At 41.4% G+C, this 25,387-nt stretch overlaps 2 protein-coding genes across 4 annotated transcripts; one reads left to right on the top strand and one right to left on the bottom strand.

The window, feature by feature from the left end:
* Nucleotides 1–965: 965 nt before the first annotated feature.
* Nucleotides 966–8,730, bottom strand: gtf3c6 (general transcription factor IIIC, polypeptide 6, alpha). Of its 2 annotated transcripts, none has more exons than XM_030137238.1 (6): nt 8,566–8,730; nt 2,233–2,313; nt 2,067–2,130; nt 1,616–1,660; nt 1,406–1,513; nt 966–1,213 (listed from the first exon to the last, which is right to left on the bottom strand). In XM_030137238.1, the coding sequence occupies exons 2-6, from the start codon at nt 2,296–2,298 to the stop codon at nt 1,092–1,094; spliced, it is 405 nt and encodes a 134-aa protein (XP_029993098.1). In that variant the 5' UTR covers nt 2,299–2,313; nt 8,566–8,730; the 3' UTR covers nt 966–1,091. The 2 variants fall into 2 exon arrangements, with proteins under 2 accessions (XP_029993098.1, XP_029993097.1); XM_030137237.1 differs by lacking the exon at nt 8,566–8,730 and adding an exon at nt 2,541–2,738.
* On the top strand, nt 7,847–25,171 carry LOC115421363 (zinc finger homeobox protein 3-like). 2 transcript variants are annotated; one of them, XM_030137232.1, is made up of 11 exons: nt 7,847–8,192; nt 10,616–12,314; nt 12,397–12,935; nt 13,078–13,291; nt 13,911–14,018; nt 14,157–14,293; nt 14,533–14,643; nt 16,125–16,275; nt 16,439–21,210; nt 21,323–21,985; nt 22,102–25,171. In XM_030137232.1, exons 2-11 carry the CDS (start codon nt 10,652–10,654, stop codon nt 22,216–22,218), a joined length of 8,475 nt encoding a protein of 2,824 aa, XP_029993092.1. In that variant the 5' UTR covers nt 7,847–8,192; nt 10,616–10,651; the 3' UTR covers nt 22,219–25,171. The 2 variants fall into 2 exon arrangements, with proteins under 2 accessions (XP_029993092.1, XP_029993093.1); XM_030137233.1 differs by having other exon boundaries at nt 7,848–8,192; nt 14,160–14,293.
* Nucleotides 25,172–25,387: the final 216 nt, after the last annotated feature.

The raw sequence follows: 25,387 nt of genomic DNA, 5'->3' as shown, positions 1-25,387 counted from the left end.
TTTTTGTTTTCATCATTCAGCATTTTCATTTTGAAGTCTGACTGAAAGTGTTTTTTCAAATTCAGAATAAGATGATTATGTTGGAGCCACAATGAACATTATCCAATATGCAGTTAGGTCAACAGACACTTTCCTCAAGACACTGCCTTCATATTCTTAATGAAATAACACTTTGTAATAATAAACATAATAATAATAATAATAATCTTGATTTATACATTACTTTAAAAAAATAGCACTTTACTAAGTACTTGGAGAGTCAAAGTGAACAGGACACTCAGAACAGTTAAGTGCAACAGTGTCTCCTATAAACTACAAAATAATGAACAAAGCTTAGATAAAAACTGAGGAAGAACTGTCACAAATACAGTTTTGATGAACTGTTTTATTTGATGCAGAATAGATTATTAAAATAAGCAAAGCACTGAAAGCTGTACCATACACTACCTGAAATGCACAATAATATAAATAACATAGCACATGGCTGACACACAAGTAAAAAAATATAGAATCCACAACAGAAAAATTCTGGTACAAAAATTTATTGAGTCCTCATATAAAAAAAGACGATAAGCCAGCACTCACTGTACATGAAGAGCCCTAGTTCCTGTAGTGCCAACAACAGCACTTTCGTTTATATTGTTTAGTTTATTAGTCAATGTAAATTACTCATATATATATATATATATATATATATATATATATATATATCCTTTTTCTATCATTTGAATGTTTACTTCTCCAAAACCCACTTTACACAGCTTCCTTTCACTCTTGTGTAGTCCCCATTGTTATCAGAGGAAACAGAAGTTGATATATAAGGAATAAAATGCCAACATTTCCTGATACTGAAACAAAGCTTCCTCCCCAAACCAGGGAAGACCAGTATGTGGTTTATGATGACTATTAAATACTGAATCCAATAATCTTGAGGATCATGGTAGGAGACAGAAATGTTTCTTACATACTTACTTGACATGAATGACTCATATTAATAGAACCAAAGTGATACTGATTTATAAATCCAGTAGTCTTTTCAGAATGTCTCTCAATTTCACATTATATTATATCGTCACAATACAGTAATTCCTTCACATCTGTACTAAATCTTCTATATCTGTGTTATCTATCTCGTCTTCTGTGTCTCCCTGTTGGTTATCATCTTGGCTTGACAGGCAGGTTGTGTCCCTCTGCTCAGCACTATCAACACTTTCTGCAAGACAAAAATCTTATTTCAGTTTTTAAAGATTTATACTTTAGACTCTTGGACCAACAGCAGAAATAAATGAATAAGTTAAGTTTAACTCCCTGGAGTCTCCAAAAAAATTCTTGGCATAAATACACAATGTTACAGGAAAAGCATGTGATTACAATAGATTTGGTCAGCTCTGGTTGTTCTAGTTACCTTCAGCTGTTTCACCCTCTTTCTTCTCTGTAAGAAATATTCGTTGCATCATCAGTTTCTTCACAGTGTGACACATGTACTTGAGTTCTGGAGTAGTGTCTGTTTGTCCTGGAAACATTTACCACAAAAAGGGAGTGTAAGTAAAGAAAGCAATACCACAAACCATGATGAAATACTGATTTGCAAGACATAATTGGAACAGAATCTAACCTTTCTGTGATCCCTCCTCGAACAACACACAAGTTCCTAAAGCATCTTTGAAAACGTAAGGACAACAAAATCTATTCAACATTTCTTAAATAAAAAACGGCATTAACATTTTTGTGTATTTAGATGAGTTAAGTCTATGGTTATCAAATTTTTAATGAAGTGTGGATCACTGTACATGTAAAATGAGGTTACAAAAGTATTCACAAAATTATAAATAAAATATTACATGGCTGACATACTACTGATATGTAAAAAAAAAAAAAACTAAACTAAAAATCCACCTCAGTGACAGAAATTCTGGTGCAAAATGTCTACGATTTTCATCTTTTTGAGGAAGTGTGAGTCGGTGTGCATGTAAAGTGATGTTATGAAAGCAGTGGAGAGAGAATTATTGCAATTATCTACTTTCTACTGTCATTTTTTCTTTCTTCATTCAGTAATTTAATCTTACCTTCATATTCTCCTGCAAACACATACTGTCCTATTTGTATCATGGGTTTCTCACTGTCAATGTCCTAGAAAATAATTTAAAAAATCTGAATTAAGACATGTTGAGATTCACAGACACACAGTGATACTGCCAGTCCTAATACAACAACCAAATACCTCGTACGTACAAGTATTTTACATGTGCCATGACATTTGGACAGAAAATCATAGTTGATTATACCGGAGAGCTCCATCACAACAAGCTGCTCCTGCAGACAGAACAGAGGAAATCTGGGAATTTATTCAGGAATGCAAATGCATGTTTTTGGTAGCATATTTTGTCAGCTACACACTCGCGTAAATGGTAAAAGTTGTTAGCAGTATTACGTTATTGTCCAGCTAATTCTGTAAGGTATCCTAGCTGAACTCAGTACCGTGTTAGCTACATAAAGCTAATGCTAACACCGTTATCCAATTATCACACGATATTTCGTACCTCTTCCTCCCATTCATCATCCATTCTCGAATTCCCGAATGGAAAACAGTAATATTACCAAATAAAATACTTAATCTAAGCTCAATTATCAGGAGATAAAAGTCATGTTGGTTTGTACGGTGTTTTTAACAATTTCCGCGAAGGTATGGTGTCCGAGAAGTGACTGGTTTTGCTGCAACACGGATGGTTTCAGACAGCCTGTCTGTACCGATCTCAACCAGCGAGGGGCGCTGTTGCTTAGTTTAAGTATGTTTTGCAGCAAGTCTTTTAATTACAAGTAGGAATACAACAACAAATAAACAAAACTTATCTATCTATCTATCTATCTATCTATCTATCTATCTATCTATCTATCTATCTATCTATCTATCTATCTATCTATCTATCTATCTATCTATCTATGTACTGTCTGTCTGTTCATTGTACTTATGGTTCAATATAATTTGATCTAAATATTGGCTACCTGTAGGCATACTCATCTACATCTACCATTAATGTTATTAATGTTCTTCTGTAGGAGGCCATTGCTGAGGTGATGAGATGAGATGAGACGATACACTTTATTGATCCCCGAGGGGATATTCATCCGTCAAAGGCAGAGGCAACAAATATGAAAAGAAGCACATCAAACACATCCAAATCAAAAAAGAAGCAATCAAACAAACAGGGGGCCAAAACGGAACCACGAGTGAATCATAATCAAAGCACACAGTGAAGAAAAACTATGAAAACCAAAACCACACAGTGCTGGAATATGAACTCAATATAAAAGAACACCTAAGGCAAAGCATACTGAGAGTTTTTAATGTTTTTCTGTGAAATTCTTACCTTTACGAACACATATTGCTCACACAGTTATGAATTTAGAGATGTCATTATTGTGTTCTGCTTGGTGTAGCATTAGACCTATAGGCTCAGTAATAAACAAAATAAACAAATAAAAACTGCATCTGACAGAAATACTTAATTAAATGTGTTTTATGATTCATAAAGTTTTAATTTGTTTAAACAAGTGATGTTTAATTCTTCAGTGTTTACAGGATTTTGTGTGTTGTAGGAAATATATGTCTAATCAAAAACATTGCTATGATTGTATTTTCTTATGAACAGAGTTCAGTTCTTACTAAATAAAATTGTAAAAATCATTTTGACTGGTGGTGAAATGTTTTTAACACATTTTTCATTGCTTTTTTTTTTCACAAAAATGTCCTTTAGTAATGGCTATTTTTGTTCCTAAATGTAGCTTGAATGAAGCATTTTAAATATATATTTAACAGCCCTGATTAAAATGTTACCTATTGATTCTTAATGTCAATTTTTGCATGCTTCGCTCTGCACAGGGGTCAAAGATCGGGGTCAGAAGCAGGGCAGCATCCCTTAAGCTGGTTGGGATTCATTGCCTTGTTTAGGATTTCTGCAGAGGAAGGTACGTCTAAGCAGTCTTCTGAGTCCTGCATATGTGGGACCACTCACCTCTTCTGAATAACACAGCTGCAATACAGGACGATGAATATATTTGTAAAAATGTGTGGGGTTGGGCAGTTTTCACATGTGTGTTATTCAGTAAATGTTCAATTTTTCTAACTTGATTTTAAAAAAACTAAGAATCCTTAATTACACAAAGCAAGTTTTACACACGAACAGGGTGAAATGCTTGGCTATTTATATATGTTCTGGAAACAAATGAGGGCCTATTTTGGGATATGTGTGGAAAGCCTGTTAATTCATTCATACTTTAATATTAGGAATCATTAAAATAAATAAATGAGGCAGTAGAATATCATTGTTTTGTCAACATTGTCCATCCATAGGTACCACGGAGCAAGGGACTGCCTCTGAGGCATAAATACATGTACCTGTGTAAACATAAAGCCGCTTGGCGCTGAATGAATAAACCCTTAGAGAGGCAGAGAGAGAGAAAACAGAATCAGACAAACTAAATTAAAGGGGGTGCAAATCCCCCTTGTACCTTCTCCCTCCCCATTTCTGGCCTATCATCTATCTCTGGACCATGGTGGGGTTGTCATGTCGACCGGCCTACAAGTTACTATGACAACGGCTCAAGGGGAAGCACTTGCTAGGGAGGTTATTGCCTCCTTGGGGATGTAAGGAGGACAGCGGGAATGTGAGCGGAGACAAAGATAGAGGGACTTCTAGACAGCAAAAAGGCTTATATGAATGGTGAGGTCAAGTTGGAGTATGTTAGCTGGATGTCTGTTTAAGTGTATAAAGACTGGTTTCCTTTCACTTAACACAGTGTGTGAATCAGAGTTGCCCCGCTAAAGATTTAGATGCAGGCTACAAACTTTTCTCCCTCTTGGTTGAGGCCTGAACCTCTCCTGTACATTGATGTATTATACTTCCTGCTCAGTGCCATACCCCGGGGCAGAAAGGGGCGGGGGCAAGGGAGGGAGTGACATTAAGGACCCTCCAAGGTGTCAGATGGGTCCCCAGCTTCCCCCACATTTTGTCATATAAATGTCATAAAGACAAGTTTGGAGTTCGTGAGCATTTGGCTCTCCTTCTGCCTGGGGGGTATCACAGTGGTTAATTGCCCCATTAACAGTGACAGGGTAAATTGGTGGAATGGCTAACTATATATTACAGTGAAAACAACAACCCCTGGCATACACCTGAGGGCATGAAAAGCATGGTGCACTGTAAAACACGGCCTGTGTGGGCTGGAGTGCACATATGAGAGAGTGTGTGTAAATTTACATTCATACAGGAGATTTAATACTGAAGAAATATTATATCCTTACACTTATAATATTATTATGACACTATATTATTTTTTTTCAATCATAAAATCTCAGCACCAGTCAGGGGGAGTGTCCAGTGAGGGTGCTGAACCTTTTTTAGGTGCAACCACTCGACAAATAAAAAAAATCTGTTCTCTTCTGTTGCAAGTAATCTTTCAGTCGCTGCTTTTTATATTGAAACGGAATTTACACAACGTATTTATTATGCATTTGCTACTCATATTGGTAGAAATGAAACACATTTGTGTGTATATATGCTCACCTGGCTTATCAGCATTTCAGATATGACCGATAAAATGCAAATATAAATTTACATCAATAATATGTAATGCATTTATTTGCATTGTGATGTGTGTCTCAGCGCTATTGTGTCAACCAAACCGGTCCAAGTAAAATTATGTTTTTTTTTTTTAAATGTTTTTATTATTTGTATAGAGGTTATTTATTCACATATAATTAATAAAATACCCACATTCATAAAATACATCATCATATGAATATACAATTTCAAAGCACAAAGACAAATATGACTAGATAAACAGGTAAATAAAAGACTGGTGTATTTTATTTAGCTGTGATTAACATTTCAACATTTGTCCAATTATTTAAACCCATACAAACAACATCCACCTGCCAGATAAACTCATTTTTCTATCTGTCTGTCTGTCTGTCTCATTCTCTCTATATTTATTATTCTCCCTCTCCTTCTTTTTTTCTCTCTCAAACACACACAAAATGCAAAATGGCCTGATGTTAAAATTATATCACCCTTTCCTGTCATTGTCTCCTGCTCATAAATGACAAAATTGTCACTGTTTTAACTGCAGCCACGACAACAATAGAATATATCCATGTAGGCATAAAGACACAGCAGGACAGTCACTGATTTATGTTTGTGATATCCTGCAATCTTTGCGTGGTGGCGTGTGCCAGACAGACAATCACTCCACACAACGAACGTTTTCCAGTCGTAAAATAATTATTGGATATGGTACATATAGACTATATCATTTGGCGCCTAATTAACTGGCCAATAAATTGATTCTTTACATATTTATGTTTAGAAAATGTAAAAAATAAACTTAATCAGACCAGTGCAAAGCAACGCCAAAGGATCAGTGCACTGAAAACCATCATGACGAAATATCATTCATATTCATGTTCTGTTCCGATATGGCCTTGTAGTGCGGTTGTTTCATGGAACAGTGAGCTGATAGGAACCTTATTATAATGAAGCCTTTTTTTTTTTTTTTTTTTTTTTTTTACCTTTAGTAATACTACAATAATACCTTTTGTAATAGGCCTATATCTTTTTGGAAATACTTGTTTTACAGTAACACCGTGGCAAAAAGCACAATTTATACCTAATAAGTTCAACTCTGAAAATTAAAGCTTAAGAAGGCAGAGAAAAAATAATTTAATCTTACAAATAAATGTGCTTTTCACCCTCTGAGATATGAACGATCGACAGATTGCACTTCCAGCGTGAAATTCACAATAGTATTATCATAACAATAGAGCCGAGCCGAGTGGCGAGGATGGGACGGCCGGAGCAGAAAAAGAAAAAAAAAACAAAAAAACAAAAAATAGAATAATTATAAAAAAATATATATATACTTTAAGTCTTCTTTGATGACACACGGTGGAATGGATACATTAAGCTAATTTTAATTTTTCAAACGGAAAAAGTTGAGCAGTAAAACAATGTCCAAGAGCTGTGACAAACCCAGATCAGTGAAAAGAAAAAACAACCGAGGGTGGATCTCTGATTTCTTTCTCAAACCTATGTAAGGTCGGCGATTCTTTTTATTTTACGGTTTATTTACATAGACTACTAATTTATTTTTAATACATATATAATAAAAACATGTATCTGACAAACCCTGGCAATTAGACGGCAACTTTTTATACCAAGAAATGGACAAATACCAGTCATTTAACTATTCCGTGAAAACGCAGTATTAGACACAACACACTCCTACAACTTATTACACGTCTACCCTGTGTTTTGTTTCACTAAAATGTCAAATATATGTGGTAAAAAATATTCCTCTAGGGCCTTACAGTGTGTTTGTTAGAGATCAGTGATGGTCAATCAGTGTCGCAGTTTAGGATTCATGTTTGCATCATTTCTTATTTTTGCTTGGATTCCTTTAACAGTCTATAGGTCCGTTTATTACGCGCATCTGGTTCGTTACAACATTATTTTATTGTTTAACAGATAGTTTCTTGTTTTGTTATTTGTTAGAAATGAAAATTTCCCGATATAGTGTCTTCTTTTGCTATTTAAATATTCGTCTTTATCAATTTAAAACGTCGCAGGAATCCCTAAAGCGGTTACATTGTATTTGTAATTAAGAATTTACGTTTCATTCGTAATTTCTGCTACTTTTGTAAAAATATTTCCCTGTGCTCGTCTTCTCTATGCGTCCCCTGTAGCCGCTCCCCCTCCCTCCCTCTCTCTCTTTCTCTCTCTCTCGCGGAATCCTATTGATCCAAACGGGCTAATTAGCGGTGTCTGCGCAATTACGCACATGCGCACTGAGCGTAATCTCAGCCATTTTTTGAAGGAAACTAATTAGCAGGAATAAAGAGCCAAGTGTTTTTCCCCCCACAGTGATCAGAACTCATTCTACCTCTGGAGCTCGCACAAACCCCTCCGTCCCCCATCTTCTGTTTACTACAGCCTATATGTAGCTTTAATTACACTGTTGTTTGGTAACAACTTGGACCCCGCTGCTCTCTCTCCCTCTCCCCATTTTTTTTTTCTCCTGCTCCGTAAAAACGCAGAGGATCATTCATAAGGAATGAGTGGGATCTCTATACGATTGTTTTCTGGACTACTACACACTGAGCGTACGGAGCTTTGTACCAGAGCCGCTGCAGAAATGTAAGTGCCATTTGTTTACGATATTGAAGGTTAGCTGCGAGGAAGCACCCGGTGGTGGGGAGGGAGCCTGTTTGGTCAGTGCAGCTTTCTAAATCGTAAAAATGAAGCTTTTGTTGATCTGCTTATGCATCGAGTCACCTGTTACTGGATACTGAAGCTCTTGGTTTAGATGAATCGGAGTGTGGTACGAAGCGATCCACTGTAAACAAAAGGCTGAAGTAGTCTGGAGGCTTCATGTCCGTCAGTTGCTGACCAACACAGGGACAGACAGAGACAGGGAGTGAACTACTCAAGTCCTTTTCCTTGTCTTCTGTCTCTGCCAGCCCCGTTGCATGGTACCAGAATTACACAGAATACGTCGCATTGCTATTACCTTGAGACTGATGTTGGCTACATGCGATCCACTGGGTCCTCATTCACTTGTGTTAGAAACAGTGTTTATTCCACGTCCAGATGCATTTGTCCATTCGTGTCCTGTAAAAACAAAATGATTTTTCTCAAGTATGGCCACACAACTCTTGTCTCTGTCTGTCTCTCTCTCCTCCTCACACCCCTGTCTCTCCTTTCTCTCTCTTCTTAACACACACATACACACACAAAAACACACACACACACACACACACACACACAAGCCAAGATATACATACAGGACCCAGAGAATACTTTTGTTTTGATTTTTGCAGACAATTCTACTATTATGTATTGGTATGACAGCAATTGGACATAGATATTTTATGAAGCCCTAATGTCCATGTTAAATTTCAGCTGGTCTGTGTGTGTGCCTTAATAGACGTAGTCAAAATCAGTTTGCTGTGCACAACAGGATGTACATGCATTAACACACACATATAGATGTACACACATGTTAAATGATGGTTTCCCGCACTTGTGATCGATAGAGAGCCAGGAATGCTTGTATAAATAGTTACATTGCCGATAGACCTGGGTTATTGATTGCAGTGTAAATGAAAATCTTTATCAGATTAGAGACTGTTCTCAGCTGCTGGCAGGCAGGCTCGGCCCCTCAGCACTCTCCGGCAGGACAGTGGACAGCTGCAGTGGGCAAGGGTCTGTGGCCTGTGACATAAACACAGTACATTAAAGCACTATCAGAGTGCCGATATGAGCCATATATCTTTGAGCTGCAGAGGGAGGAGAGGGGGTGGCTTCTGGAAAGAGGGAGCGAGAAGCATTTGAAGGAGGAGGGGGTTGGTTGGTTGAAGGAGAAGGTGAAAGGGTACATTAAGGTCTTTCCTTGATTAAAAAAGGTCAGTAATGAGATTGCAGGATAGGCAGAGTACGAGAGATGTATCTTTCTCATCTGGCACCCATCTGTCAGACAGAGAAGGAGAGGCCTGCTTTATATTTGGGAAGTCTTTTGGGGCTTGGTTGTGCTGATGTGATTCAATAATCACAAAAAAAAGGGTTCAATTAAAAAAAGTATGTTGTGACTATTTGTGAATGAGTGTAAGTCTACTTCAAAAACAAATAACAGTCTTGCAGACTTTTAAAATACTACCTTAAGCTGTTTGCTTTTTTTTTTTTTTTTTTTTTAAATAACATCCCTAGGATTATTCTTTGAAACATGCATGATATATTAAATTTGACATATCTGATTCATTAATTTGACATTTTTACACTACTGCTAAGATAAATGTGAGTGTTTACATTATGCAGTACACTGGACTAGAAGGGGGTGGACACAGCGTCAGATACATCGGTGGGAAGACAAAATATAATTACACCTTAGGTCTGCAATGGAACGCCATGTTGCATCAAACAGCGATATTAAAAATTACATATTGGAATCAAGCCCTTTGTTGGGGTTTCAACAAAAACTGTATGAACTTAGCAGTGCAGTGCTATGATTTTGTATTACATTGGCTTTTTATAGCAGTTTATTATATCACATTTGAACAATAAAACAAATTATAAAATGGCTCAGAGTTTGTGCTAAACAGAGATCCTTCTCTCTTACAATATCTGTGTGCTATTGCACTGCAAAAGATGTAGAGACTGATACAGTGGGTTTAAAAAATGTTCTATTATCCGCTTTTATCTAAGTGTGGCAATTTAGTGGAAGCCCTTTAGCTCACAAGCGTTCAGTTCTTTATTTAATCCTATCCCCTGAGGAATATTATAGACCTCCTGCGTAGCCTTTACCCGCATTCCTCTACCTAGTTTAGCGCTGATGCTATTGATTTTCCCATTAAGGGCTAACGCTAACCCCTGAGTAACCAGCCTCTGTATTGCGTACTGTGAAGACTGTATTGAACAGATGCTATCCAGGGACTCTAATCAATGGCCTCCACTGTTATGCAATATTATTTACATGACTCATGTATTTCATTTTCTTCCTTTTTGCCTTTATTTTTCTCTGTCTCTGACTGACGTGCTCTCTTCTCTCTGTCTCTAACACACAGGTGGGGTCGTAATGCGTGGCAGCTGTAGCCTCTGGTATGGACAGCGGTGAGGGAGGAGGAGGGGATGGAGGGGGAGGAGAGGAGAGAGATGCTGACCTCAGTCCCCAGGCTTTATCTCTTCCTCTCCTGACCCTGGCGGTCATTCCTGAGCAGGGGTCATCTACTCATACCTCAGCCACGGCCCCTGCCAAAGAGCCCCTGACCCTGCCTCAGCAGGAGGAGGAGGGCGCAGAGGGGTTCCAGGCTAGAAAAGAGACCCAGGGAGATGAGCAGAAAGAAGGAGGCCGTCACTCACAGGAGAATAGAGCGTGTCAAAAACAGGGGTTGAAGGAAAACTTCGGGGAGGGATATTTGTCAGGGCAAAGGGAAGAGGATGGGGAGGTGCACTTAGGTGTGGGAGAGGCGTCAGTTACAGGGGGCCTCCCAGAAGTCCTTAGCAGCGGAGGCCAAGAGGAGGAGAAGGAAGAGGAGGAGGCCATCTCAAACCAAAGCCAAAACAAATCCAAATGTTCTTTATTACCTCAACAGAGCCAGCACAGCTCTTCTTCCAGCACTGCAAAGGCCAGTGGCACACTCGACAGCAAAATAGCCGCCTCTCCAAAGCCCTCCCCTATCCTTTCCACCTCTCCAAAGCCCGCCCCTTTTCTTTCCACCTCTCCAAAGCACTTCACTTGTCCGTCCTCCTCTTCTGCCCTGCTGAGTGAGACTGAGGTAAAAGACATTAAGGGAGATCAGGGCTGGATTTCTGGGTTTCCTCAGAGCTTTAAATCCCAGCAGTCTACTCTGGCTTTTCCAGTGGCAGGTACTGAGCCTGATAGTACACCTGCTGAGGATGGTGGGCCGGCAGGGGTTCTTCACTCTTCCATTTCCAATGGAAATGGTGCCAAAGCTCCAGAACCAAATGACAGTCATCAAGAAACAGAGGTGGATGATGAGAGAGACAAAGAAGAACAGAAAGACGGCGTCCTTAAAAACCTCAACCAAGACCTCTCTCCTAATTCACTGACGAGTCACATGACCATAATGCATTCACGCAATTCCTGCAAGACGCTGAAATGCCCCAAGTGTAACTGGCACTACAAGTCTCAGCATACATTGCAAGTCCATATGAAGGAGAAACATCCAGAAACAGGAGGCCACTGTGTATGTGGTGCCTCTGGTGGGAAGTGTGTTTGTGGTGGTGCAGCACGAGGAGTGTGTGGGTACTGCAGTTCGGGGAAACCCCATCCTCGTTTGGCTCGAGGTGAAACCTACGCCTGTGGCTACAAGCCCTACCGCTGTGAGGTGTGCGACTATGCTACCTCATCGAAAGGAAACCTCAGCATACACATGCAGTCGGATAAACACCTTAATAATGTACAAAATGGGGGACACTCAAATGGTCACATGCACACCTCTCACATTAACAATAGCAGCTCCTCCAGTGGTCACACAGTGGATGAGCAGCCCTACAAGCTACCACTTGCTATTCCCCCGCCTACTACACAGCCTGCCAAGCTCACACCACCAGCACACTCACACTCTCATGGTAAGCGCTGGCGGTGTGATGTGTGTGACTATGAGACCAGCATTGCCCGCAACCTGCGCATACACACCACCAGCGAGAAGCACACGCATAACATGCTCCGGCTCCAGAGAGGTTACTATCTGTCTCAATGCAGGAGCCTTGCCCCCCAGCTTAAACACCTACAAAACACAGGTGGGAAATGGCAAAATTATTTTTATGTGATAGTCGAAATTGCAAAATGTCAACACTAACAGTGAATCTCTGCGTCTTTCAGGTGGTGAACTCTCCTTAAGCATGCGACTGACCAGTCAACAAGTCCCAGACCAGCCAGTTACGCTTGGGTCTACCCTGACTCCTTCTCCATCCCCATCTCCTTCTCCCCCTCCAGCCCCATCTCTGTCCCCCACTGGACCACTCTCTCTCTGTGTGTTCCAATGTCTCATCTGCTCCAGCTTTTCATCTGACAGCTTAGAGTCTGTGGAGCAGCATTTGAATACACCTCGCTCCCTGCCCCAGTCTGAGTGGTGTTCCCTTGTTGCTGGAGGCTGCCACTGCAGGCTGTGCGGCTACACCACCCCACTGAGGGCCAATTTCTCTTTGCACTGCCAGACCGATAGACACCGCACCAGGTACCAGCTTGCTGCTCACCTCCAGGAGGGTGGAGACAGAGGTCAGGAGGGGGCTGCCCTTATTGCTAAGGGAAACCCTGTCCAGCTGCGGTGCAACCTGTGTGACTACGTGACCAGCAGTTTTGAGAAGCTACGAGGACACTCCCTCAGTTCACACCATGAGGCCGGCATCCGGGTCTACAGAGTCAGTACATAGACACATATACTCTTAAATATCACCTCTTTTTTCTTAAGAATTCATTAAACATTGCCTCAGAAATTATAATCATACATAAAATGTTGTTTGGCCATAATAATTTTTTCCTTTTTCTACATCATGTTTTTAGTTCCTGCAGCAGTATGATGGTGAGGTTGATGGAGGCTCGTGGCTGTTCCATTGTCTCCTATGCAACCACTCCTCCTCTTCTAAACTTCAAGTACTAAAACACAGTCAAACCCCAACCCATCAGCAGAGGGAAGGGCTATTACAGCTGCAGCCAATGGGTGGAGAGGAGCTAGCAGCCATTTTTACCATCAGGAAAAACACTGATGGCGTCACAGGTGAGAATATGATTGGTATGACTGTATTCAATTTCATGCTGCATGTGCTGGGTCACATCAGAGAGACAGGAGATTAAGATGAAAATAGTGAGAAAATGAATAATGGCTGTTGCTGAAATATTGATCAAGCAAATTGATTAGTCAATATACATCCTTGTTATATCCCCAATCACCCCTGACAACAGCTAACTAGCACCTGCTAATCAATGGACCGATACAAATCCTGAGGACACAGATGGGGGAGGTGGAGGCCAGTCCCTAGTCTGCCGTATCTGCAAGATAAAGCTGAATTTACATTGTACATATTGTTGTACTGTGTGAAACCTAAACCGAGTACCTGGAGATCTGTAAATTAAAGTACAGCTGGTGATTTGTCTCTGTGTAGATTAAGACTTATTGAGGCAAGCTGATGTGTTGTAAGTTCATATTACCTCCACTCCACCTCTTAGGAGAATCTAATGGAGAATCAATAGTTGATCAATAGTGTATGGAGGCAAGCAAGAAGAATGAAGTGTGGTTCAAGACACTGGAGTGTTTGAATGGTGCTGATAGTTTGCAAGGACATATTGTGAAAAGCATTATATATGCATAACATAATTATTTGTCTTGTTTCTCCCAGGAGAGCTCAGTGAGGACATGGAAACTTCCAGTGAGACTAAAACTGGTCCTTTGGACCAAACCAAAGACACACACAATGTGGGGGCAAAGCAGTTTTCTGAGGACACAGGTAGGCTGCTTATATATACAAAAGAATTTCACACATTCTGCAACATATTAATAGCAATTGAAAATGTTTGCATAACACTTGTTTGTATAGACTGTAACTATCAATGGATTTACATGTTCATATATTATTTATCCTGAGAAGATACTAGAGGGGAAGAAAAAGAAAAACGGGAGTCATTGCCCTCAGTGAAACGTCCATCCTCTGGAGGCGGAGAAACGGAAAACAGTATCTCAACTAAACGCCCCAAAATACACCAGCAAAATGAGAACCAGCAGGTGAGCAGCTGAAAGATATTTTAATAAATAATAATAACAACAATAATAATAATAATCATTATTATTATTATTGTTACACCTGTGTACATATACTGAAAGACAAAACAGTTGTAGCTCCAGATTTGTATAAAATACTATAAACTATACAAGTCCTCACAAAGCCATGTTCACATCTGCTCTGTTGCTGCCTTCCACTTCAACTCTGTAACCATTTTTGTTACTGTTCTCTTTCCTCTTAGACTGTCCAGTGCCCTTTGTGCCAGGTTAAACTCCCTTACACACACCTTAAGCAGCATCTCACACATGTGCACAGTGTGGCGCAGGACTGTGTCGACAAGCTCATCAGCACGGTAAGTGAATGTGTGTATTTTGCTGTATGTGCGTTTGTCAGGATGCAAAAGAAAATGAGAAGGCAAAGCAATGGGGGATGGGGGAGAGCGAAATGTAGGGAGACAATTCCATTAAGAAGGCACCAGAGAGAAAGGCAGCGCTTTTTTTAATGCATGTTTAAGTAGCTCCCCGCTATCATCTTTGATGCAGCCGTGCATTTTGTGTGTATGTGTATGCGCGTCTTTTAGAGTGGAAGAGAGAGGGTTTGACTGAGCGAGTGAGGGAAAAGCCAGTCTTTCTATAATGCATGTTTAAGTAGCCCTCTATTACCAGAAGTGCAGTCAAGCTAAAAAGGGCCCCCCATGCTTTTTACTATGTCTCTCCAACTAACAAAGACTGGTCATCTATCCACATCACCATCCTCCATCTCCCTGGCCCGTATGCTAAGTGGCCTTTGTCTCTTGCTCTCTTCGCCTCCACTTCACTGACTGCTTTTCACCCTTTCTCCCCTCTGCTGTCCCTCCCTCCCCCCCCTCCAGCTACTTCTATCATTCCTATTCTGCGATATCTGTCCCTGCCCCTCCCTTTCTGTCTCTCCCTAGCTCACTCCCAGTTTCTTATGCATTACCCCTCCCTTACTCTCTCTCTGTCTCCAGAGCAGTTTTTTTTGTTCGTTGCCCCTTATGTCCTCCCTCCCTCTCCCTGCTCTATCTCTTTTTCATATTCTACACCCCTTAGCCCCCCACCACCGTCGTCCTCCCTCCTTCCCCTCCCTCACTCTCTCTGATAGTAATTGAGGTTCATTAATTCAGACTGAGGTGATGATGGCCATTATGTACCTTGCTTTCCAATTACGCTCTCTAGATTAAGCCTGACCTTCAGTTTTCTCTGCAGTGTGTGTGTGTGTGGTTGTTCTCTTTCTCTCTTATGAAGCTGTTATGCAGAGAAAACTCTTGTCATGTAAATCTCATCTTTAGCTGTCTGTCCTTTCCTTGGGCCAGCTAGCTGTTCACATAGATATAGTATTTGCTCTAAGTGCTTGAAGCTGTGGAGATGGAGGTTTTCTATAAGAAGAGTGATTTTAAATAAATTCATTATTCAGCTCAGTAAAGTTTTATTAAACCCTTGGGGCATGTTGGAGGGTGTCGTTGGAGCTGAAGGGCAGAACCACATATCTCAACTATATACACTTATTACCAAATTGATGTGCCTAGCTGCATATCAGGCTGTGGAGGCAGGTGCAAGATATAACGATACACTTACAGATTCACACTTTAATGTTTTATGATATTGGGACAGCGAGCACAGGCACTCATGTTTATACATCTTGATATTTGCTTGCCATTATGCTGTACAATTAAACATGTTTTATTCATAATGTTGAATTAAGAAAATAAGGTAATGTCTCATATTTCTTTTACTCTCTCTGAAACAATAAGTGTTGCTTGCAACAACAACCTAGAAAGAAAAATCCTACAGATGGTCTATTTTTTTCTTCTAGGTCACACCACCAATGGAACAACCACAGCCACACTTGGAGATGGAACTATTGGCAGTCTCGTGCACAGAGGATATACAGAAAAATAAAAACAATGCAGATAGTTCCCAAACTGCTGATTCCATTGCCTCCGCTGATTCACAGAAAAATAAAGGTTGGTATGGAATGTTTGGTAATTAGTACATAAAACAGTAATGCTAATAATCACTAATCATAATTGAAGATTTTTTTTTTTTTTTTCAAATCACTGTCTTAGCTTCTTGTTATTTTGAAAAAATATGTATATATACATAACCCCAGTTTTTTCTATTTTGCAGGCATCTCAGTAGAAAATACTGAGAGAGATGTAGCCGCACCCAAAGATGTCACAGCTCTACTCACCCCACCCTTAGATGAGAACACCACTCACCCTTCCAATGGAAAACTGGCTCCTCAGTCCCCAACTCAGATACCCCCCTCTTCTCCGCCCACGTCTCCATCCAGTGACCCCCCTCCTCTTACTGATCGCCATGGTTACCGGTTCCGTTGCAGCAGGTGCAGCCTAGCGTTTCCCACTCAGGAAAAGCTCCAGCTGCACTGGCAGTATCATGCCATGAGGGCGGCGACAGAGTGTCCCCTCTGTTCCAGACAATGCCGCAGTCAGGAAGCCCTGCAGAGACACATGCAGAACACACACTCACAGCTGGACAACACACAGGGACAGAATACACATTTACTGCCCCACACTGCGCAATACATGGAGCATAATAAGAGTTCAGTTCAACAAGATTTTAGTTTATCACCTCAAGTTGGCCAAGAAGCAGGAGAGGGTGAGGATGAAGACATAGAAGAAGAGGAAGCACTAGGCACTGATCGAAAAGACACACAAAAAATTGAAGTTAAAATGAAAGAAAAAGACACAGTTGGTGAACTTGATGATGATGAGGAAGATTTAACTGAGCCAGAAAAAGGACAACATGAGGAGATCATATCAGAACCCAGTTCCAGCTCTCTTAACAAGAAGAACTCTAATCCCACCCTGGACCGCTACCTGGATCCATCTAGGCCCTATAAATGCACAATATGTTCTGAATCCTTCACTCAGAAAACCATTCTACTGGTGCACTTTAACTCTGTCTCCCATCTCCACAGAGCCAGACGAGCTCTGCAAGATTCTGGCACAGGCGTCACTGCCCCTGAGGCTACCCGTGGCCCAGATGCTAGGCCCTACCGCTGCCGGTTGTGTGGGGTTGGATACAGCCAGAGCTCCACTCTGGACATACATCTTCGCTCAGTTCTTCACCAGACCAGAGCTCGTGCTGCACAGAATCCAGCTTCACAGACCCCAACTTCTAGTGTAACCACTCCAGTGACCCTCCCAACTACTACTACTCAACCTGCTACAACTAGAGAAGAAACATCCAAGAGTTTACCGTTCCCCAAGAGGCCAGATGTAGCGATCTCTTCAACCTCTTCATTACTAGCACCTGGCTTAGTAACAGAGTCCCAGACAGCCCTTACTAACACAGTGGATAGCCAGCAGGCTAAAAAGAGAGTGGCAGAGTTGCTGGCATCAAGGAACCAACTAATGCTCATACAGCAGCAGCAGTTAGCTCAGGCTCAAGCACAGGCTCAAGCTCAATTACAACAACACACAGCCCTTTTACAGTCCCAAGTGATGCAGCATCTTCCCTTAGGATCTGATAATCTCCTTAAACATCACTTCCCTTTGGCAGCAGATAACTTGCTGTCTCTTCAGCAGCAGCTTCTTCTGCCCTTTTACTTGGCTGGAGACATGAAGCTTAACCCAGAGTTAGCAGTTCAGAACCTAGAACTTAGTCAGTTTGAGTTTGTCACCTCCACACCAAAATTACATGTTAAGACAGAGGCTAAAAGGGAGTCATCTCCTCAAAAAGATGAAAAACAAATCCAGAGACAAAGTTCAAACTCAGCTGTAAGGCAACACAAAGATCATGTGCAGTGTGAAACCAAGGTTGAAGCAGGCAGCAGTGGGCCCATCGCCAATGAGACAAGAAAAGAACACAGTATTTCTAATTTTGAGGAAGAACAGGGAGAAATACCAGTTTCTACAGTAAACAATGAAATTCAAAAGGAGGAAACACATGCCTCACCTCTTAGTCTTCTTGGACTGCAGTGTCCTCCTCCCAGAGTCCCTTATGCTGCTGTGAATGGCGAGCCTCTTAGAGCCCTGTTGCAGAGTTATGGGTATGAATTGGCACTGCAATATATACAAAGTAGACACAGACACCAGCAGCAGATAGTGACTCAAATTATAGAAGATAAACAAGAGAGCACTGATAAAAAGTTGGATGTGTGTTCAGAGGAGAAAAGAGATAACTTTAGTGAGAAACAAAATGGAGAGACAGAAGACAGTAAGGAAGAGAGGGGTGAGGAAGATAATGAAGGAGCAGAAGGCTTTCCTTTTGAGGAAAATCAAAACAAATATGAATTAATACACAAAGAAAAACAATGCTGTAAAAAAGGAGAAAAGTGTCGAGACTGTGGCAAATTTTTTTCAGATGCATTGATTTTGAAAAGCCACCAAGAGTACATTCACAGAGTGCTTTTTCCCACTGCTGCTCTGGAGAGGTTTTCCAGAGAATACAGACTGCAGTATGACCAGATGTACCCTCTCACACAGCCAAAGTCTGGAGAGAATTCAACCACATGCACCCAAGGCCCATCACCAACATCAGATTCAGAACCAGAAACAGCTAAGGTTCCAGTAAAAACCTGTGCACCATCACCTACACCCCCAGTTTCAGATCCAACAAACAGACCGTGCACTTCAGCTACAGATGTTAAACCAACTCCCCCTGCGCCTTCTCCTCCACCATCGCCTAAACCTCAAGTATTTGCACAGCAGGAGGTGCCTACTCCAAGCACATCTGCTACAGCAACTTGTCAAAGCTCATCTCCAGCTAAGGCCATACCACTTCCGTTACCTAAAATACCTATGCTCCCTTTGACTTTGCCACAGCTTCCCATACCTTCGCTGCCTTTATCTAAGCTTTCTCTGCCCCCACTTCCTTTTCCCATGGAGTTACCACTTCTTCCTCCAGTTGTGATGCAGTCTGTGGCTCTCCAGCCCCAACCATGGCTAGATTCAAATGTAAACCCTGATCTTGCAAAACTCTATCAGTCTCAACTCAACCCAGCACTATTAGGGCAGCAGCCACAGCCTAGTGCTGCCTTGCTGGCCCAGCCACCCCAGCTTAGCCCAGGTTTACTTGGTCAGCCTCCACAGATCACTCCTCCATTACTTGGACAACCATCACAACCCAGCCCTATCCAAACAGGACAGCAACCCCAAGTTAGCCCAACAATACTTGAGCAACAACAGGGTAAGAGAACCCGAACCCGAATTTCTGAGGAACAGCTTACTGTTCTGAGGAAACACTTTGATATTAACAGCCTTCCCAGTGATGAAGAGATCAACAAGATGTCTGTTTTGTCTGGTCTGCCTCATAAAGTCATAAAACACTGGTTCCGTAACACCCTGTTTAAAGAGAGACAGCGAGACAAGGATTCCCCTTACAATTTTAATAACCCCCCAGTTACAGCCTTAGAGGACTCCAGAGAGGAAGAAGCACAAAACCAGTCTATGGCAGTCTCCCCATCTTCACTGTCTCCAAGCCTTCCAGCACACAGTGTCTCACAGCTCCCAACAGCAGAGCTCCAAAGAGGAGCAGAGCTCCATCGGGGCAGACGGTCTTCCCGAACCCGCTTCACAGAACAACAGTTGGAGACACTGCAGGGCGTGTTTGAGGCCACTCCCTACCCACGAGAGGAAGAATATGACAGGTTGTCTGCTCTTTTGTCTCTCCCTAACCGAGTGATTGTTGTATGGTTCCAAAATGCTAGACAGAGGGCCCGCAAAAACCAGGAACGGGGTACAGAGGATGGATCAGAGGTTAAGAACCAGGCTGATAATATTCACAGTCAGAGAAATAGCTTCCATAAGAATGATGAGGATAATGAGAATAACAGATGTGTGGATGAAGGGCAAGATGATTCTCAGAATGAAAACTCTATGGATCTGACTTATGAATACTACACTCACCCTGACTCACCTGCCCTTGATTCTACTCATTGCACAGAAAGTGGGCATGTAACAGCTAAAAGTGAACTGACATCTGTTACTAAGAAACAAGGAGAAAAAGTAACTTCTGCTCAAGAAAACAAGAGTGCAAATCTTGTTCAAAATGGAATGTCAGATGCAGACACTGAGCATAAAGAACCTGTTGAGGCCCAACCAACTGTGTCCTCTCCACAGCCTGAACCCTCACAGCAGCCAGAAAAGACTCCAGAAAGACCACAGCCTTGCCCTACTTCCATTTCACAAAAGACAGTAGCAACCAATCCACCCATGTCTCATCCTAGCCAGCGGAGTAGGCACACCCCTCCACCAGCTGTAGACAAAGCTGATACATCACCCAGCCTCCCCTCTGAGTCTGAGACAAGCCAGACTCGTATACCTGATGTCACCTCTGTTTTATCCACTGAAACGCAACCACAAAACCAATTACAACCCCAAACCCAGGCTCAGTTCCAGTGCACTCTTTGCCCAGTCTCTTTGCCGTCATTCCAGCTGTGGCAGGAGCATCAGACCAGGCACCTTCTGGCAGCTCAGTCCCAGGTCCAGCTCCTCCACTCTGGATTTACAGATCGAACTATGCCTTACATGATGCTCCATCCCAACCACACCCTCATGGCCAGCCAAATGCTTTCAGGTGCCATGACCCCGATGCACCCTAATCCCACACACCCAATGATTTCTCACTTAAACAGCATGCAACTAAAGAATGCACTGTCTGATCATTCAAGTAATACACTCACAAGCCTTTCTCAAAATTCCCTGGCATCCATGAAGCAGAGTTCAAAGCTCATGTCAGAGACTAATTTTGAAGCCCAAAGGGGTTGTAAAGAAGCAGAGGAGGAACACAGAAGAGATAAGCGTCAGAGAACCACCATTACACCAGAGCAGCTCGAGGTGTTGTATCAGCGCTACAGCTTGGATTCAAACCCCACTAGAGGAGTATTGGAAAGCATTGCTCGAGATGTGGGCCTAACAAGACGTGTGGTTCAGGTAAAATATGAATATTTGTTTGAGCAATTGTGTAATAACACAGGCACAGAAAAAGAAAATTTCTTAAAGGTATTATGTAATTAGTATTTTAAAATTGATCTCTCCTTCACAGGTCTGGTTTCAGAATACTCGAGCCAGAGAAAGAAAAGGACAGTTTCGGTCAATGGGGCCAGGATCAACTTTCAACTTGGGCTTGAACCACTTGCGCTGCCCATTCTGTAGGGCTCTCTTCAAGGTAAAGAGTGCTCTGGATGCCCATATGAGATCACGCCACTGGGCAGAGGCTGAAAGAGCAGGCTTTAACTTGTCGATGAGTAATGGATCCAATGGGCAGACAGCTACTTCAGCTATCATGGACAGACCTGGTCCCTCAATCTCCACCAACCTTATCCCAAACCCTGGTTATGTCTTCAGCAACAAAGAGGCACAAATGAAGCCACCTGTGACTCCTTTGTCCATAACCACTGATCTCAACAACCCAGAGGAGGAAGACGACTATGAAGAGGAAGATGAGGAGTACCCATGTGAGGAGGGCTCTAGTATGGCTGACCAAGGCTCCCCTAGTCCTGAAGGATCTGGGGGCCCAAGCTCAGATTGGGGTGAGGCGCAAACCCTGCAGCAGCAGCACCACCATCAGCAACAGCGCCAAAGGACACAAATGAGCCACTTCCAGGTACTCCAGCTCAGAGACTTCTACAGGACCCATCGTACACCCAATCGACAGGAGTGTGAAGCACTGGGCCAGGAGTTGGGACTGCCTCACCGTGTTGTGCAGGTAAGTGTTAGAAATGGCTCAGACCTGATAAAATTCACTGAACTGCCTTCATTAAAAATTAAAATTCCTTTGAGAAGAATAGTAAATATTTATGTCTTTTCCTTTTTTTTTTCCAGGTGTGGTTTCAGAATGCCCGTGCAAAGGAGAAGAGGGCCAGAAGCCTGAGCTCCGACTCTGTAGAGAGAGAGCAGGCTGAGCTGAGTGCAGGGGCTGGGGAGAGAGACCGAGCTTAAAGAGGCAGACTGGGGTCCCTTTTCTGACTTCTACTGTGTTCTCCTTTAAACCTTCCTGCACTTGATGTCCACCTTTTAACATACACTGTCCACTTTGCTGCCAACCTGAACACCCCAAAGATGCAGAGCCATAGAGGCCCAAAGAGAAACTCTCTTACCTGAAAAAAGGAGAGAGCCCAAACCAAGTCTTCTCTACCATAACCTTCCACTTTTCATATTGTACTTTAAACTCATTCCTGGCCTGTCCTTTCTTGTTGAAAATAGCTTCTCTCCTCTCCTGTCTCTTCCGTCAGACACCTTACTACAACCAAACACCACCTTGATTTAAAGAAAAAAAAAACAAAAAAAACAACCAGATGCCACAGAGGCCAAAGAGCATTCTCCAAGTATGTGACCTCACTGCCCAGCTAGACCTGCAGTCTACCTCTCAGTCTGCATGACAGACTCACAGTGGGCCCTCCACCAGACAGTGCTAGATGACTAGTTGTGTAGCATGTAGTGCCAGTCTACGCGAGGCTGGTCAAGAAATTGTCAAAGAGATTTTAGTGTAAATAGAGAGCTCCAAAAGATAAACTTGAAGAAAAACAAAGCAGTTAACAGTGGAAGAAGAAAAAGAAGAGAAAAAAAATAATATCCTAGATGGAGGTATTTGCATAGAGCTTTTGTAAAGACTGACTCAGATTCCAAAGCTCGTAACCAAAATTTTACATGTCTGTGGATTTAGTTTCAACATGTTTGTTTTCAATAACAAACTGCAGAGCTGACGTCTGTAAAGTGAAACGGTGAGACCTGCAGCTGGCATAGTTAAGCTGAGTAAAAAAGACTGATACGGTGCTTGACTGCAGCTTCACCCTCCACAAGCCAATGATGAGTCTTCTGTTGTACATGTACACCTTCTATGTTCCTTTAGTGGATAACAGCCCAAATAGCACAGAACGTAAAGGCCAGTTTGTCTTCAGAGGGGCAAACTATTTTTTTATAGCACTCAACCATTATACTGTATATGAAAACTTTAACCAAACTCAAATTTACATTGTGTGTGTTTAGTAATAGTTTCGTAATATAAATCTTATGGATTGAGAAAAACTGTCTTGCTTCGATATAATAGTGTCATGATTATGAAAAGATTATGACAGCTTTGATATGTTCAGGAGAGGTGACTTAACTGCCTTTCCGTTCTATTTGAATATACCAATGGCTTACCAATGTTATGTGATTAATGTAAAGCTTTCTATGCTCAGGTCAACAGCTCAACATGGCTCCATTTCAAATGTGATCTTAATACTGAACCTCTGTTTTTAAAACAGAAAGAGGTGTGGTTTAACCTTGGACTAAGTATTAAAAATATCTACAAAAAACACTCTGTATTTCAAAGATCTGAGCTTTTCACTCTGAGTAATAGATTGTTACATACACCTTATTAAAACTAAAGTGTTTAATAGTGTGAGGGGTAAATGTACAGTATTTAGCTTTTGTATGGTTGACTCAAGACTTAATTGGATGTTTGAGACATGGCTCCCTTTTCCACTTACAGATGGGGAGCTACTGCGCAAAGCTGAGAAAAACTTTGGATGTTATTGATGTTATTTTTGTACACTTAATTTATTGTCCCCCTTTCTCCTTCCCTACCTACTTTCTTGTTTTTCTCTTTACCTTTTCTCTTGTGTTCATTTGCAACCAGTCCTTATTCTAACTGTAATAATAATATAACAATAATAGCTAAACAATAATTAATGCTTTAAGACAAAAATCCAAAGACATGATAATACTTTAACCATATGACCTACAAAAATAAGCGCTACTGTTTACTTGACGATGTATTGCTGTTTTTAAAGAAGGAAGGAGTCCCTATATCTAAGCTACTGTTTTCTGCCTCTCATAAGCACACTGGAGACTGTAACCAAAACCCCAAACTAGAGCCATGGCAGTCTGTAATATAGCGGTTAAAGAGTTTTACTTCTCTTGAGAAATGTTGAAGTTTATTTTTCTTTTTTTTTTTTTTACCATAGTGTTGAACTTCAGCCCTTAAGGATGTCCAGTTTGCTGCTAATGTACTGTAGTTTCTAACGATACTGTAGAAAGATGCATGCTCTGATCGCTTTACCACTAGGCTTTAATGACTACAAACTGTAATGATACCTGTGATGCTGTTGATAAACTGCTCCTCTGTTATTCTATTGAAAACAAATGGATATGTGGGGCTCAATTCCAACAAGTTTGTTTGTCAGTATCTTATTAATTAACCTTATTCCCAGAAAATTAAAATGTCTTTCATATTACAAGAAATATTTTTTCATCTAAGATAGAAGCTTCCAGTTTTCAGAGAAACCCGCTTGGGGCATTAACTTCTCAGTGCATATGGAGATACTGCATAGCTTTCTGAAGGAGTTCAGCCCCAAACCTTCCACTGCTATGGTGTCAGTCCCTCTGTGTTGCAATGTCTAGTCCATTTGTCCATCTGAAACAGCTTGCTGATCTCAGACTGACATCACAGCCAACTTTCCAAAGGATGTGGACTGACTAACTTTGTCATGTTTTGTTCTTTAACTTACCAATGTTTACGACAATACCAATGAGCTTTCTTCTGTACAGAAATGTGCATTCCAAATACCACAAAAGCAGTTTTTTGTATACTGATTATTTTAAATTTCATTTCTCTTATATTCTCTTGATCTTAGTGACTGTAAGATGTACATATTGGGGTCCTCTATGGTGAAGGGACTCTGTTATCCTTACTGTAGGTAAAACTATTCTTTTTCATTTTTTTCTGGATATGTTGTTGCCATAGTGATGACCAAAAAGATACCTGTGATGTGCACCTGTCCTTATGTCCTGCTCCAGTGGTTTAGTGTGTCTCTATACTCTCCCTTCCCCAATTCTCCCCTACTGGTGTGTGTTCTCTTCCTTTCCCTTCCCAAACTCCACTGAGCTAAATAAAGTCTGCTTTGGTGCACGCTCTGGTCTCATCTCTTTGGTCTAACAGAGGGAAGCCATTTTGTGACTGTTGTGGTATGCAAGGGTGTCAGTGTGTTATATATGTGTCTCATATTCCAGGTTATATGTTGGGAGGTGGTGGTGTGTGTATGGCTTGAAGGCTTTTGATGTGCAACCGTGTGTGTGTAACACAACGGTGTGTGGAAGGCGTTTGGTGAATGGAGCCATGACCTCT

The sequence above is a fragment of the Sphaeramia orbicularis genome, chromosome 6 (assembly GCF_902148855.1).
Source record: "Sphaeramia orbicularis chromosome 6, fSphaOr1.1, whole genome shotgun sequence".
NCBI classification, from domain to species: Eukaryota; Metazoa; Chordata; class Actinopteri; order Kurtiformes; family Apogonidae; genus Sphaeramia; species Sphaeramia orbicularis.
This window is presented reverse-complemented; position numbering and strand designations above follow the sequence as displayed.

Coding starts and splice junctions, on each gene's coding strand:
- gtf3c6 (XM_030137237.1), bottom strand. CDS start 2,564: ATGGATGATGAATGGGAGGAAGAG. Junction 2,131..2,232: donor ATGGCACATGTAAAATACTT/GTACGTACGAGG, acceptor ATTATTTTCTAG/GACATTGACAGTGAGAAACC. Junction 1,514..1,615: donor CGAGGAGGGATCACAGAAAG/GTTAGATTCTGT, acceptor AAATGTTTCCAG/GACAAACAGACACTACTCCA.
- LOC115421363 (XM_030137232.1), top strand. CDS start 10,652: ATGGACAGCGGTGAGGGAGGAGGAGGGGATGGAGGGGGAGGAGAGGAG. Junction 12,936..13,077: donor CCGGCATCCGGGTCTACAGA/GTCAGTACATAG, acceptor TCATGTTTTTAG/TTCCTGCAGCAGTATGATGG. Junction 14,644..16,124: donor TCGACAAGCTCATCAGCACG/GTAAGTGAATGT, acceptor TTTTTCTTCTAG/GTCACACCACCAATGGAACA.